Genomic DNA, 15,368 nt, shown 5'->3' with positions numbered 1-15,368 from the left:
TGCTATTTTTGTTTTTAAAAAGTTATATTGTTTTACGTTGGTGTAAATATGGATGGTTGTGTAGCAAGCCATCTAGTGGTTTCTTGGTGAACTGATCAAGTTTCCTTTTTAAACCTGCTTCAAACCGGAAGTCACAAAGTGGTGATGTGGTGAAAACTGTCAACAGCACAAGATTATCAACGCCACAAGGACTTTTTGACTAAACTAACTGGGAAAAGAGATGCAACCACATTACAAAATATGTTTGCATACATTTTGCGATCCATTAGTAACTTTGAACTACTTGGAGATGCTGTTTAAATACTTCCAAGGTGATGTGTTGCAACAACTCTTTTTTTCCCAATTTGATCGTGTTTGAACATTTTTTTTTTCTTTAAAGAAGTAATATCTTGTAAATTCATCCTTTTAATATAAGCAGATACGGATTATTATTTTATTAATATAATACATTATATTAAATAATAATTCATATTATTAATGTGACATAAAAAATAGAAAAGAACACAAAAATGAGGAAAAAAGCCATTGCAAAAATGTATTGTGTTAACTCTTTTGAAATATAATTTTGCCAGTAAAGTGAAAAAAAAAAGCAAAGCAGACTTTTAAAATTCTGTTGATTAAATTCTTGTTTGTTGTACACAGAGAGAAGACGGTTTAACACCAAATGAGGAAACTGGCACTTTATTAAATGTATATTTCTCTCATCAATGCACAGATACAGGCTGGAATCGGATAGAGTCATAGGGAGCATTGTTGCAGACGAGTTGAAGTTGCAGATGGATGTTTAGAAGCTTAGATACAGGCCTAAAGGAAAACTTTTGATCACCATGGAAACTGGATGTCCAGCGCTTTGGTCCAGATGTGAGTCTCCAGTAAACTTTCATGCATCGGTAATGAAGTCTTGTTCTTCACAGTAAAGGAGGTGGGATGAATTCACTGCTTGTGGCTGAGCCGCCTTTCTCTGTGTCAGTTCGTCCTCACTTGCCTGAGTCTTTCTCACCCGTCTGCCGTTTCCTTTTAAAAGCGCTTCCCACAGCCGCCCTTATCTGTCCATGCTCGTCTCCGCCAGGCGATTATTCATGATGCCCAGAGCGCCAACGCCTCCCGAGAAGCCGTTCTGACGTGAACTGGAGTTGGTCTGGCGCGGGTGCCCGATGGCCATCTCTGAAAGTTGTTTTTGCATAATAGCTAAGTTCACCTACAGGGACAAAAAAACAAAAAAAAAAACTATATGAGAAAATGTTTGTTTTGCAGAAAGCCTGTAAAGCTGCACACTATTTTTGTCACTGTCAATCTGACATTCTTTTTTTTTTTTTTGCTTTGGTTTGACAATTTATGGAAAATGGGGGTGACAAATGGAAAAAAAAAAAAGAACCAATTTTCCTGTCTGCAAAGCAATATGTGCTGCAAACAAGGTTGTGCAACTATATGGAACACAATAAAGGCCTGAAAAGTCCTGACATCTGCTTTTTCTCATCTGGCATTTACATTATTTTCTTGTTTTTATTTTGTGGAATGACTAAAAATATTGCAAAGCTCAGTATAACATTCGTTCGTCAGTTATAATTCACATACATTTTTTTTTATATGCTTAAAATGTGTTCATTTACATGATTAGTGGAAAACTTGCAGTCATTTTGTGTTTCCGCAGACTCAGATCAATTATTTTTTAGTTAAAATGCAAATGTCAAATGTTGCTTAGGCACATTAATATGAAAATTATTCATGTACCTGCTTTGGAAACAGGCCGCATGCAAGAAAAACAGACTCTTAAGAGAAAACCCATCAGATCAGCAAATTTCAATAAACAAGGGTAAAAATGCATCAGTGCCCTGGAAATTTCCCACAAGTCTCAGCAAAAAACTGGTGTGCATAATTGCTCACTAGATTAGTGAACATAAACCACAATGCATTGAGTTTTTAACAGTTTATCATAAAAAAACCTATGTATATTTATCTTTTATAAATCATCATAGTTAGTCCAAGTTTTCATCATCAAAACACAGAAAATCCATAAAGGTTCTCTGTAAAATGTTCTTAAATATTAGGTTTTTACTTCGGCAAATGGATAAAGTCATATTTGACGTTTAAAAAATAAATAGAATAATGGGCATGTGTCCGAATTGAAAATAAATCCAGTGGATTGGATTGCCCTGAACTGCATAGTCTTAAGGGTGTAAGGGGATGAATTTGGACAAAACCTACTGTGTATATCTAAAGATCCACTCTGATGATTTTTATATAGTCTTGTGGCATTTTCTTATAATAGAGTACATTTAAAACGAAAAATTAAGTTTAAAACTGCCTTTCTTGTTTTAAATCCTGAATCGGGGGCAGACGAAAAAATGCTGATTTGAATAATCATATAATAATCATAAGTTTTCTAGCACCTGTAGTGTTAGGTTGGAGGTGAGATAGAATGTAAGCTAATGAGACACCGCATAAACAGAGAGCTCTCAGTTATGGGTGACAGGAAGGGGGGCCGGAGTTCTCCGCATCAAAATCTCTGAGGTGAATTTCTAATGAACTCCTGCCGCACTGCAGAGACTATGTCCTAGAAAAATGACAGGTTTTTGGGATTTTGGCTAAAAACCGCATGATCATAATTAAAAGATCACTGGGAACGCTTTTAAAGTATATCAAAAGATGATCGGAGTGTGTATTTAATGCTTTGTATTAATAACACAAACAAAACAAATATTTTACATTCTTTGTAAAAACACACAAGTATTTAAACTATAGACAAATGTGTCTAATAAAACATGAACATGCATTAAATTCAAACCTGTAAAATTAGGAATCATGCTGTAAATGAATCTACTAGCTTTTCATTATAGGCGAAAATGGTTATAATTTACATTTTCAATTCACATTTTGCATACTTTGAAAAAACAAATCTGTCAGTATTACGTTCTCCATAATAATGAAACAGATTTGGAGTACAGCTGATTGTTCTCTCTGAAAAATAAGCCAAAAAACAAACTGAGCTCCATGAACACCTCTGTCATTAACAGTGTAATACTCTCAGCTCTAATAATCAGTACAAATGTTGTGTTCATGGGTGTACCAGCGTGCTATAGGCTGTCAGCATGTTCTGCTGCCCATCAGAAATGCTCAAAATTCCCTTCACTCCATGCCTGATTCTCTCCACATTACTCACTCCATTTCCATCCTTTTTCTCCAAACAAGTACGCTTTGTTTGAAGGTTTTCAGTGCTTTTTACAGAGCTTTTTTAAAGTGAATCAGTCCATGGTTTTACCTTCATTTCCACTTAGTTTCACTAAATGTAGTGAAATGATGTAACGGGACTAACACCTCTGTAACTCTGAGGTTTGGAATAAACAATCAATGAAATCATGTGCTGGGAAATTTGGTTTCTGTCTACATTACAACAAAACCTTCTATTTTTTTTTTTTTTCAGAAAAACCTTCACAAAGGGCTGCCTGGCAGCCTTGGGTTTGTGATCTTTGTGACCAACAAAAGCAGCTTTGCTGTAGTAAATTTCTAAAGCTAAATCATGTAGAATCTCAGTTGGCAAATAAAGCTATTACAGGAAGAAAGCTACCATTTCAGCAAAAAGGGTTCTTTGCTATTTTCAAAGAAAGTGTAGGAGGAAACTGATAACAATCCTTTCGACTCATGAGACATTATCTGACTTAGATTTATGCAGAAAACGCTCAGGCTGTACAGTTTTTTTTTTAAAAAGTATGTGGGAGTTTTTTTCTTTTTTTCCCAGTATTGTCAACATCAGCACCGGCATTACATACTTTTCATTGACTTGATGTTGATGACAATGAAAAGTATGTAATGCCGGTGCTGATGTTGATAATACTGGAAAAACTTAAGGTATGTTGTTAGTGGTAGGATTAAAAAAGTTCTTTTTTTTGTAATTTATAATCTATATTTAAAATGTTTGTTGTTTTTTATTGTTTTCTATGCATTGTTAAATTTTTTTTACAAACAATAAATAAAAACTTGTAAATTTCTATAATGGTGTGTCACTTTCCTTATTAAAATGCCAAACTTGCACAGGAAGTGATAAATAAAAGTTAATCTGAGATGTAATTTTGCTAATTCTATTAAAGGTGATTCAGGTTCTCCATGTTTTCTTTTGGAGCCCAAACACTCTTAAAGGGATGTCAATTAATGCTATAGGGGTTGTATGTTTATAGCACTGTTTTAAGTAGATGTGTATTCATTTACTTACCCATTACTGCACAAAGAATTAGTAAAACAGCAATTATAAGATGCTTAAAGAGAGCAACTTTAGGCTTAGTTTAAGATGAAAAATAGGGATTAGGACCTATGGAAAGTTGTATTGGTGAGCTTTAGCCTAATTTTTGTTGTTGAATTAGTTGATCGCTAAATTGTCTAATTCACTTTGACAAACTCTGGGTCTGCAAACATCAGTTACAAGCAAGTGTCTTTCCTAAAAGCAGTTGCATTCATTTTTAATCTTTTTTTCTTTTCTATCTGCTTTTTTCTATTTTTTTAATGTGAGAGACCTTTGCATACTTTGAACAAGCACTTTCCTCAAAGTCACAAAAATGTGGGCCGCAGAAAACCTTTGTGGAGCTTCACAGACCAGTAATGAAATATGCATCACAACATCTGACTCAGGAGTTAAAAAAAGGACAACAGCTGCAGAAACATACACACAATCTACTCTATAAAGAAAATCTCTGGCATAACCCATGATTATATGATAATTCAAGTATTATATTTGGAAATGGAGCAGGTCTTTTTGATGCCAGAGTGGCCTAAATATAAATGTATTTATTGTTTTATTTTTCTCTCTGAACACTTCACAGAGAGCGCTCCATTATACTAGATTGTAGGTCTGGAAATATATGTTTTATGAAGCAGAAGGTGTGGTCATAAACCCTTTTTAATTTATTCAATAAGGTTTATCTAATGCCACGCCTAAAAAATAAAAACTTTAAAAAAAATATATGGATGTAAAATATATATATAAATTATGTAAAATATTTAATTTGTGACAGCTCTGTTCTGTGCATCACTCTGTCTTAGAGTTTCAGACCTGGATCACGCATCGGTCACAGCTGAGTTTCCAGGTTTTTCCCAAAGTTGTCTCAAAATATTTGCTTTTGATTTTATTTCTTTCAATTAATTTGAGGCAAAAGCTGGCAGGAACTGACCAGAGAAAAATGCAGGGGATGGCAGGAACTTAAAATATTGAATAAATAGACTTAAAGGTGACAAAAGCATGAACTAAGATAGCAACAACCGCGTGACAAGGCAGATGAACTGACAAGGACAAACTGAAAGGCAGACACTTGAGGATAATTTACTAAAATGAAGACAGCTGTGGATGATTAGCAACATGAACCTGATGTAACTAAAGGGGGACAAACAAAACCTCGTGGAAAAACCTAGAAACCAACCTAAAGGACATCCACATTACAGATGCAAGATAGGTTAAAAAAAAATCATTTTTACTGAACATAATCATTAATTACTTCACCTTGTTACAAAAATCTGCATTTTTTCCAGTAACAGTCCCATTCACCTATTTACACACACATTCACACACTGATGGACCGCTGACAAACCTTCCACCGGAGGCAAGGTGGGGGTCCAGTGTCTTGCCCAAGGAAACTTCAACATATGGGCGGGGAAGGTAGTAATCGAACCTGCAAACGTCCGATGAGAGGTCGATCCCCTATCGCCCCATAACGAACGACCATTTTTTTTCGTGACAATGACATCACTTTCTTGTGACGATTACATTGTTTTCTCGTGACATCATTTTTTTTTTTCGTGATGTGGAAATCATCTTTTTAGGATCAGGACATCACCTTCTTGTCACATTGACATTGTTTTCTTGTGATAACGACATCTAACTTTCTTTTATGGCCCATTTTCTAGCAATAAGGGCATTGTTTTTTTGTGATACAGACATATTTTCGTGATAAGGACATCGCTTTCTTGCGATAACGAAACATACCTTTTCTTGTTTTACCTGTTTTTCTCGTGATAAGCACATTGTTTTTTTGTGTTAAGGACATCGCCTTCTTGCGACAACGACATCATTTTCTCGACACGTACCCCCCCCCCCCCCCCTCATTTTCTCACCTGCACAGCTGTAGCCAGGTTAACTTTGTCCTAAAACGACAATGACTGACATTGAGCTTGTTTATGACAAACGACATCTCCCTCTCCGTCTGAGTTAAACCACAATTAAACTTATCAGGTATTCATTGATCAGTTCCTCTGGTGTCCAACATTTTCTCTGACAAACTGCTTTGTTATCTTGTTCGGACAACATTAACAAAATGTGTTGTCTTGCGATACCGACATCCACTATCTAGATACCAAGAAAAACAACTTGTTTGTACACTTTTTGTTTTGATTGCTTGAAATAAGCAAAATCCAAACCCTGTTAGAATTTTTTACAGAAGAACTTTCTGAACATCTTTAAGAATCGAAAAACATGAGGGTGAAGTGTTGCTCATGCTTTTAAAGGAACCTGAACCCGCTTAAGGTATTCTGAGACGTTCCTGAGACTTTTTCAAAACTAGCATTAACAATTTATCGTGAGCCGTCACAGCCAGAGGAGATAATAGTCTTAACAGTTTCATTTTCTAAGAATAAATCTGTTTCTGGGAGTTTTTTTTTTTTTTTTTAGTTGCTTTTAATTTCATGCATTTTATTTCATTGCTCTCCACTTGATTTAAATTCAGCAAACATATTTATCTGTTAAAGTTAAGCAGAATTCACCGCTTTATTTATACAGGTGGATAAAGATCTCAGTCTATGGTATTTGACTTAATTCTTGCTTTTTTGCAGCCAGTCTGCCACGTACTTGAGTTAATGGAAAAATTTAGTTTTCAGTCATGGAATTCAATTGTTTAAGGAGGAGAAAAAACATTTTTGAAAAACATTCTGCAATTGAGACTACGTTAAGTTTTGAAAGTTACCCAAAGTTGTAAAAAGAGAACCAAAGCTACATAGAGGAGAAACCATTTCTCTGCAGGTTGTCTTACAAATATTTTCATCAGGAGGAACCTTTATCGGCTTTAAAGAGCTCACCTTGTTTGCAGCTAAGAAATCCCTCATGGAAATCATCTCCCCAGACATCCTGCGCCCCGGGTCGGTTTCACTCTCATTGATGGCATCTGTTTCGATGGAGGGGTCTCTGCGGGCACGAAGGTGGCCTGGGGCGACCACGTTGCGGCGGGGGTGCCGGTGCGGGTGAATACCTCTCCTGGGGAAGCAGCAGCGGCAGGGGGTTTCCAGTCTTCTCAGCAGCCAGTTCAGCACCTGCTTGATGACGATGGAGATGACGTTGAAGAGGGAGTAAATGCAGCAGACGCCGGTCAGGATGAAGAAAAAGTTGCCCAGCCGGTACGCTGCCATGGCGTATCCCTCATAGGAGAGTCGCTGGCTGCTCACCATATCACCAAACCCAATGGTGCTGAAGGCCACAAAGCAGAAGTAAAGAGAGTCCAGGTAGGCCCAACCCTCAGCTGCAGAGTACATCAGAGAAGCACAGCAGGACACTAAGACGGCTGCAGCACCTAATATAAGCATGACGCAGTAGACTGAGGGCTTCCAGCCAGCGAGATCCCCGCCTCCTTTTCCTGATCCATTAGATCCAGGTCCACCCGCTCTCTCCTCCACAGAGGCACAACGTCCATTTTTCGGGAGCATGGCCTTGTTGTGGCGTCGCCTGTGGCAGGACTTGAGTACAAACGCGATAACCGTGATCACCCGCTCAAGGAAGAGGTTGAAGAAGAGGATGGTGGCGGCACAGCCAAGCAGGCCGTAAAACATCAGGAAGACTTTGCCGGCAATGGTGGCAGGTGTGGTCATCCCAAACCCTGGAGCACAAAACATGGAGTGAGTGGAAATACGGAAAACGCCACGTCTATTCAGATGACGGTTTAAGATAGAAATCAACAAACCAGCCTGAGAAACAGAGATTTTTTTACAACCTTGCTTTAGCTTCTCAAACACTCAAAAATCAATGTATAGATTACTCAAAGAGAAGATGAAAGTGGTAAGTGCTTCCAGCAATCGTTCTTGACCTGTGGGTTCGCCAAGCATGTTGGTATTTTTGCATGTTTGCTATGTATCTGGCACCTGAACAGAAAGGATGTTGAAGTCTTTCATTTTGAAGCACTTATATCAGCCCTGTGGCCTTTCACCCTTCATTTAACACAGAAAACTGACAGAACACCTGGTTTCCTTTCACATTTGAAGAAATCCATTCACGGAGAACTAAAAAACAACAACATACATGGTCTTCATGTTGTCTAAAACTGTTATAGATGATGAAAATAAGGATCAGGAGAAAATGTTTTCTCCAATAAAAGAAAAAAAACTGAAAAAAGTTAAATGTTCCAGTTCCTACTGTGATGAAAATCCAATTTTGCAGTGTGACTAATTGGTTTTGAGCAGGAGGCAGTCACTTTCAAAAGATGTGATTGACTCTTCATTTGTATGGTTGTTAAGGTGCTAATTGAGTCTGAGTTTTTCACTAAATAGGACAATAAAGGCAAAGTGTTTTTCTTTTTAAAAATCCAGTTAAACGAGAAGTAAAAACATAATTTTGCTCTTTTTAAAACATCTAAGAAAATCAGCTGCTACATTATTTTTTAAGTGACTGCAGGAAAAATACTATTGAAAGGGCTATTTTTTTGTTAATAAGACTGAAAGGTTGTGTACCTGATTTACTATAATTTAGTTCAGTTCAGTTTATCTATTGAACACCAGTTTATGTCATCCTCCTTTAATGAAAGCCTGCAACTTAACCTTTTGGCCCTTTGTTGTCCATCAACTCCTCTAACTCGTGTTTTTTTTCTGTATTTATTGTCATGGGTTTCTCCTCTCCAGGACCATCTCATAGTGGTTTTGCCACAGCCACCCAGCATTTGTCCTTAACCACGCTTCAAGCCTCGCCAACGTTCCTGGTTCCGTTTCTATCGTCAAATGAGCACCAACCAAGTCTTCATCACTGACCAAGACTACTTGGTGATGGTCTTCCGACCTGCAAATCTGTGAATCTCAGTTACGAGCACGGACCAGTAGATTAAGAGGTTGATATCTGACTCAACTCTCTCTTCACCACAACAGAATGACAAAGCAACCGTAAACCAGCAGATGTTGCCTCAATCCGCCTGTGAGTCTCACACTCTGATCCTCCCTCACTCGTGAACAAGACCCCATGATAAGGAGACCGGACAGCCCTCAGTGACGCTCCCCAAATCCCATATTCACAGAGCGCCCTCCACAGGACACCACAGGAGACGCGGTCGAAAGCCTTCTCCAAATCCACAGAACACATAAATACATTTTGGATTATCCCTGTGACTCTGCCTGCCCACATTTTTAACACAAAGTTCAGTATATTTTCCGCCAACCCTCTGCATGTTTTCGATAGAAACTTGCCAAATGTAATTTTCCTTTTGTCTGAGAGGGCCAGTCTGTAGGGAACAGCAGAGTGGGGAAAACATACTCTGTGATTCTTTTTCTTCTTTTCATCTCTTTGCTCGTGTGTTTTCAATCATGTGGCTCCTCACCACCTGCCATGTGTTTTTCAAGGTGAAAGCTCTGTGGATGAGTTCACTAGCAAATTTGGCACCTTGGCTGCTAACAGAGACTAAAATAAGACATCCTTATTTGACGTGTTAGAGATTGCCTGATCACATTCAGGATGAATAAGACTTGTTGCCTGTAGTATTCCCATAGAAAAAATGGAATCTACTTGGAATCTAATGTTAGCCAACTACATGTTTGTAACAAGTTTGTATTTTCCACCTGCAGACAGCTCATGTTCATCCATAGTTAGAGTTGTCCCCAATGTACCCAACTGAACCTGGTGGAACCAATGCAACTCTGAAGAACCCGACTTTTGGCAGACAGGAGGTTCATCTTGGGCCTCTGTTTGTCTGTGGGGAAGCCAATCATCATGTGGAAGACTGTTCACTAAAACCCTCAGTTCAGGAACAGTCTGGGAACACAGGTTAATTTAGACAGCAGATCCCACCTTTATTATGCTTGACTCTTGTTGGCTCTACAGGTCTCTCTAGTTTCAGGTTGTGCCATGATGACACTGTTTTGTGGTGCCTTTGTTCCTTTCTCTCCTCGGGATTCCATCAATGGTTTGTTTTTGGATTCCGGTCTGGTTGGTTGCTTTCATCAGGTTCACCCCAACCCAACCGGCTGATTGTACCGCCCAATGCTGGTCGTTGAAGGCTGGGACTCCTCCCTCAGCCTGCAAGTTGCCTTTGGCCTCTTATTGTGTCTATCCCCTATGCAACCAAGTTCATACTCTTCACCTGTGTTTTTCACAAACACATTATTTTGGGTTTCTCCTCTCCATGACCAAGTCTTGTTTTGACTTTTGATCACGCCAAAATAAATCTCATATTACAGATCTGTTATTGCCTCCGTTTCTATCACTCCGTTTAACTACCCAAGCCTTCAGCTTTCAGACCTGCTTTTCTGTGGATTTCTGTTATGCTCAAGAAAGATGGAATGAAACTTTCACACAACCAAAGCGAGAAAGGCGACTATCTGCCATGACAGGTTTTAGCCCGAGAGGACAGGAAAGAGAAAAAACAGAACATCTATATAGGAGGACAAATGGGATAAATAGAAACTGTGGCAATTGGAGAGTGAGAAGTGGATGAAAAAAAACACAAAACCCCTGGAACATGTAATTTAAGACCAAAAAAGTAAAATTCAATGCAACTTTAGTGCAGCAGTTTGAGACCACAGCACAGAATCCCCAAAAACGAAACCAATTAGAATTTGACGAAGACGGACAAACTCGTCCGTCCGTCCATCCATCCATCCATCCATCCATCCATCCATATATATATATATATATATATATATATATATATATATATATATATATATATATATATATATATATATATATATATATATATATATATATATATAAATCAATTACTGCAGCAATGAGAGAAACAAAAAAAACAGAAAGCAGACAAGCATGAAAATCACTAATTCTAATCACTATTTCTCTAATAAGGCAAAAATATATATATTAATAACTGCAACAATACAAAATCAATATTACTAATATCTGTTAAAGACAAAATAGATGGATAGGTAACTCTTAAAGGTTTCTCCATTTGTCAATCAAGTGGATTTACATCTGTCCTTTTTTCTGTAGATTTTAAAATAGTTGTGTAATCCTAAAATTGTAAAGTCTTGGATTATTCCATTTTTACCATAATTTCTAACAAAAGTACTCAAAACCTGGAGAAATACAAGGTGTTGGCTACAGCTCTTCAATCAACATAGCCGAATATTCTGTCAACTACACATCTTGCAAAGAAAATATCTTCCTTCTTTCAACAAGACCGTGGTAGATTGCAAAATCCACTTCAGATGAAAAGTTTTGTAGCTGTTAAGCTATGAAACTACCTATTCTACCAGCAGTTTTAACGACAACATATTTGAAAATCACTTCAAAAATCTAATGCTCCATTGTCATTTTTATATACTCTTTTGAAAATTCTTTTTTTTTTCTTTTTTTTAAAGAAACTGTCAGACATAGAAGAAAAAGATAGAGGAAAAAACAAAAAGGTAAAAGTTTAATTGGATTTTTGTTGCTTTTAGTGTGAAAGGAAAGAGGGTTTCACATCACTGACTTTGTTCATTAAGCTTAAACTGCATTACACAATAAGGAGGCAAAGAACAAATCTCAGTTGGATGTTTGTTGACAACATAAACTAGTGATTAACAAACTTTCTTTTAGATTAAACTATCAATTTTGTAATAAATTGTCAGAGAAACAACAATTGGATGCAGTTCAAATAAACATATTCATTCTTAAATACGAGTTTTGCAGCTTTTATTATGAATTAATTTATGGTACTTTGTGAGTGTTGTGCATCTCAAGATGCCATTCCATTCTTAACCCTTGAGCACAATCGATGGGTGATTTTTTTCCCGAGCAAAGCTATGTACATGAATGACAATATGTCGCATGTCTAGGAGTCTGTGCCTTCACCAGGGAAGTCTCACATGTCCCGGGAATGGGTGGACCAAAGACCATGTTTCTAGTATCATTTTATTATTTTTTAGGAATTTTTTGTTCTCAAATTCTTAATTTTTCAGTCATTTGTGAGCATGTTTTTAGGAACTTCCTATGTTTAAAAAAGAAACAGACGACTAAAAGAAAACCACTCTAATTTATCATGTGTTGTCATGTTTTGATCTATTTTTTACGACAAGTACTTTTTGTTGGGTATATTATATCGGGTAAAAATTACCCGGCAAAAGTGATGGTGTAAGTTTTTATAGCGAAAGTGTTCTAGGGTTAATGCATGCTGCTGTGCTCCGCAGACACTGAAACAAAGGTCACGGACTAAAAACGGTATGCAGAGGTAGAAGAGAGCTGGCAAAGTGATAATAATGTGTTTATGAATAGGATTTGCTCACATATCCCATCAAGCGTGTGCTACAAAAACGAAGAAAGCTTATAATAACATGTCTGGATATGGAGACAGTTGGAACAATCAACATTTTCTATGTTTCATTCTGCAATAAGATATTGAACAAAAGATTATTTATGCCATTCTGAGCCCAGTAATTATGTGAGCACGTTGTCATTTATTTCCAGATTCTGAACAACAATTTGTCTCCATCTTGGCAGCTCTAGTCTTGCAGAGAAATATTTGATTTTGGAGTTGTAGCCGCATTGTTGGATGTTTCAGTCAAATGCAGAGATGCGGTGGATGTTTATATAAAAATGGAAAAGTCCTGAAAATGGGTTGAATCTTTTTTTTTGAATTAGGGTTAGGGTTTGCTTTTTTCTTCTTTTTAAAAGGTCTCAAGGTCTGAAACAATTTTTGTCAAGGAAGTTGGAATGACAAAGAGCTAGTATGGAAAGTTTTTTGGATAATATCCACTATTATTTGACAGTTTTCTGACATCCAGTCAGATGAGTTGGTAGGCTTATGTTTGACTGAATATATTTCCTTTGTCAGAGTGGTTTTTGTGTATTACTTTTCAGTTTCTTTGATCCTATTAAAACATCCACAACAGCTGATTTTGATGCTTTCAGCAATAGAAAAAAGGCATAGAGCATCAATTTGGTCATTTTTGACTCAAATTAGAAATTATATTAATGGATGCGTTTCTGGTTGTATTTTAAAGTTTCACTGTCAAAGAAAAATTGGTCTTTTGGTGTGATCAAAACATTGCCCTAAGATGCAGAATGTCATTAAGAATTAATTTTCTTGAATGTGTTTCTCAGTCTCACCAATGGTTGACACCACGGTTCCCACGAAGTAAAAAGCTCCGCTGAAGTCCCACCGAGGTCTGATTGTATCAACCCGGATTCCCGCCACGTTTGCCTCCTCATAGTTCCTCAAGAAGTTCCTCAAGTCTTTCTTACTCAGGTTGTACTTCTGGGAGAAATGCTCGAACCTCTGCGCCCAGCGCTCCTTGGCCTCCCGCTCCTTCGGCTGCTCCAGCGCCGAGAAGACTGCGGCCCCGCAGAGGAGATAGACGACGATGAACAGCGCCAGCAGCAGGAACCGCGCGTTATCCTCGTTCACAGGTCCGGAGCTGCAGCAGCAGCCGTTCCTACATGCCATTATGTTGCAGTTGTCTCCGTGCTGCAGCTGCTGGGTTCATCACGATCACGATCAAAACGTGAAATCCTCGTTTCGGGAACATTTTATGGCCACAAAGTTCTGCGCCACATCCCGACATCGTTGTGAAGGCAGGCGGCAGTCCCCGCGCATGAGTCCAAATTGTTCGTCCAAATGCGTCGTATCAACTTCACACCTCTTTTGATCTGAGTAGAGGGGGTGTTCAAATGGGACCAGGGGGTACTCTAAACAACCTGTTGACGCAGCAAACCGTGCTAATGTGTTTTTAAATAATGTCTCTCCGAAATAGTCCCCGCCCTGGAGCGCGTATTTTACGCACCGCGCATTGACCAGGAAAATCAGGTTAAAGTTCCGCCAGCCGCCTTCTAGGCTTCAAGAAAAAGCCAATCACTCTGATTTTGACTCGTCCAGAGGTGATTTCCTGACATCCAGTCTCCAGAGACGAGCAGCCGCAGATGCTGAGGCTGAAGAGAGCTGTCATGTCCGACCTAATCGCAAATTTGGAGATTTGATTTTGACACAATAGAGTGTGTTTGTGCGATAAGATCGATATCACTTGACCTTTCTGCGCTCTGATGAGGGATTCGTTGCTCCTGGCCGCGGTTACCCTGGGATGATGTGAGCAAATGTCACGCCGGAGTGACGCTTTGAACATAAATTATTCAGGATCAAGGGGACTCCAGAAGACCTATTTCTGGAAAAGTGGGAACTTGAACAAAAAGAGGGAAAATTGAAGTAATTTTAAGATTAGGAACAGAGCCACAAGTCATTTGACTTCAGGATAAACGATCTCACCTTCTGCACGTGGCTTCAAATGAGAAAAGTGCACAGCAAGAAAAAAAAAGAATTAATTAAAGTTAAGATTCTTGCAGCATAAAACTAAATTCTTTCTCTTATGACAGCTGATAATTTTTTTTTCATCACTTTCAAAGCCAGGGATGAAAATATTGGATAGGTGGAAGAATATTTAAAGATCGCCTTTTTGTTGCTTTTTGCACATATTCATTCACTTACTTACTCTATAAATGCTAAATATATTTAATAGATTTTTTCCCCCCACTTTCTTTTGACAATTATGCTAAAAGGTTTATGGAAAAACCCAAACAAATGTCTCTATAAGTATATATGTTTTTTTTCAGTTAGTATTTTCTTTTATTTCCTGAATCATAAAAGGTTCATCTCTGGTTCAGAAAGCATCAATTTACTAACAACAGACCACTTTTCTCTTATCCTTGCTTTACATGAATTCATTGATCGATTGATTAGTTTATCTCAAGCAATTTTCATCAACAAAGCAAAGAAAAAGGATTTTTCTTTGCTTTGTATTTTTATTTATATTTTTATATAAATAAAAATACATAAATTAATCAAATCTATTTAAGATATAAATACATTTGAAAATAAATCAAGTCAAATTATGCTATCTTATTGACTTTATAGTTGCTCCTACTCAGAAATAGACATATTTGTTTATAGACAGAATACGCACACAACATATCAAATAAATCAATTATTTGTCTAATTGCTTGAAGAATAATTGAATTTATAATTCCCAACCCCGTCACGATTAACTCAAATAATCTTGATCTATTTTTAGGCATTCTCAGTGGTCTTCTAATTATTATTATGTTTTTTTGTAGCCAAAATTTAAAAAATGTATAATTTAAGGACAGAGCGGCAGTAGTTCATCAGAAATTCGCATTTGAGTTTTCTACGTCACAAATGCAAACAATATTTTTTTTGTCT

General features: G+C 37.5%; 1 protein-coding gene across 1 annotated transcript; it reads right to left on the bottom strand.

The window, feature by feature from the left end:
• Window positions 1–510: 510 nt before the first annotated feature.
• LOC101159401 (potassium channel subfamily K member 13) lies at window positions 511–14,371 on the bottom strand. Its single transcript, XM_004083404.4, has 3 exons — window positions 13,268–14,371; window positions 7,054–7,844; window positions 511–1,198 (listed from the first exon to the last, which is right to left on the bottom strand). Exons 1-3 carry the CDS (start codon window positions 13,602–13,604, stop codon window positions 1,043–1,045), a joined length of 1,284 nt encoding a protein of 427 aa, XP_004083452.1. The 5' UTR covers window positions 13,605–14,371; the 3' UTR covers window positions 511–1,042.
• Window positions 14,372–15,368: the final 997 nt, after the last annotated feature.

Source organism: Oryzias latipes, chromosome 24 (genome assembly GCF_002234675.1).
Source record: "Oryzias latipes chromosome 24, ASM223467v1".
Lineage (NCBI taxonomy): Eukaryota > Metazoa > Chordata > Actinopteri > Beloniformes > Adrianichthyidae > Oryzias > Oryzias latipes.
This window is presented reverse-complemented; position numbering and strand designations above follow the sequence as displayed.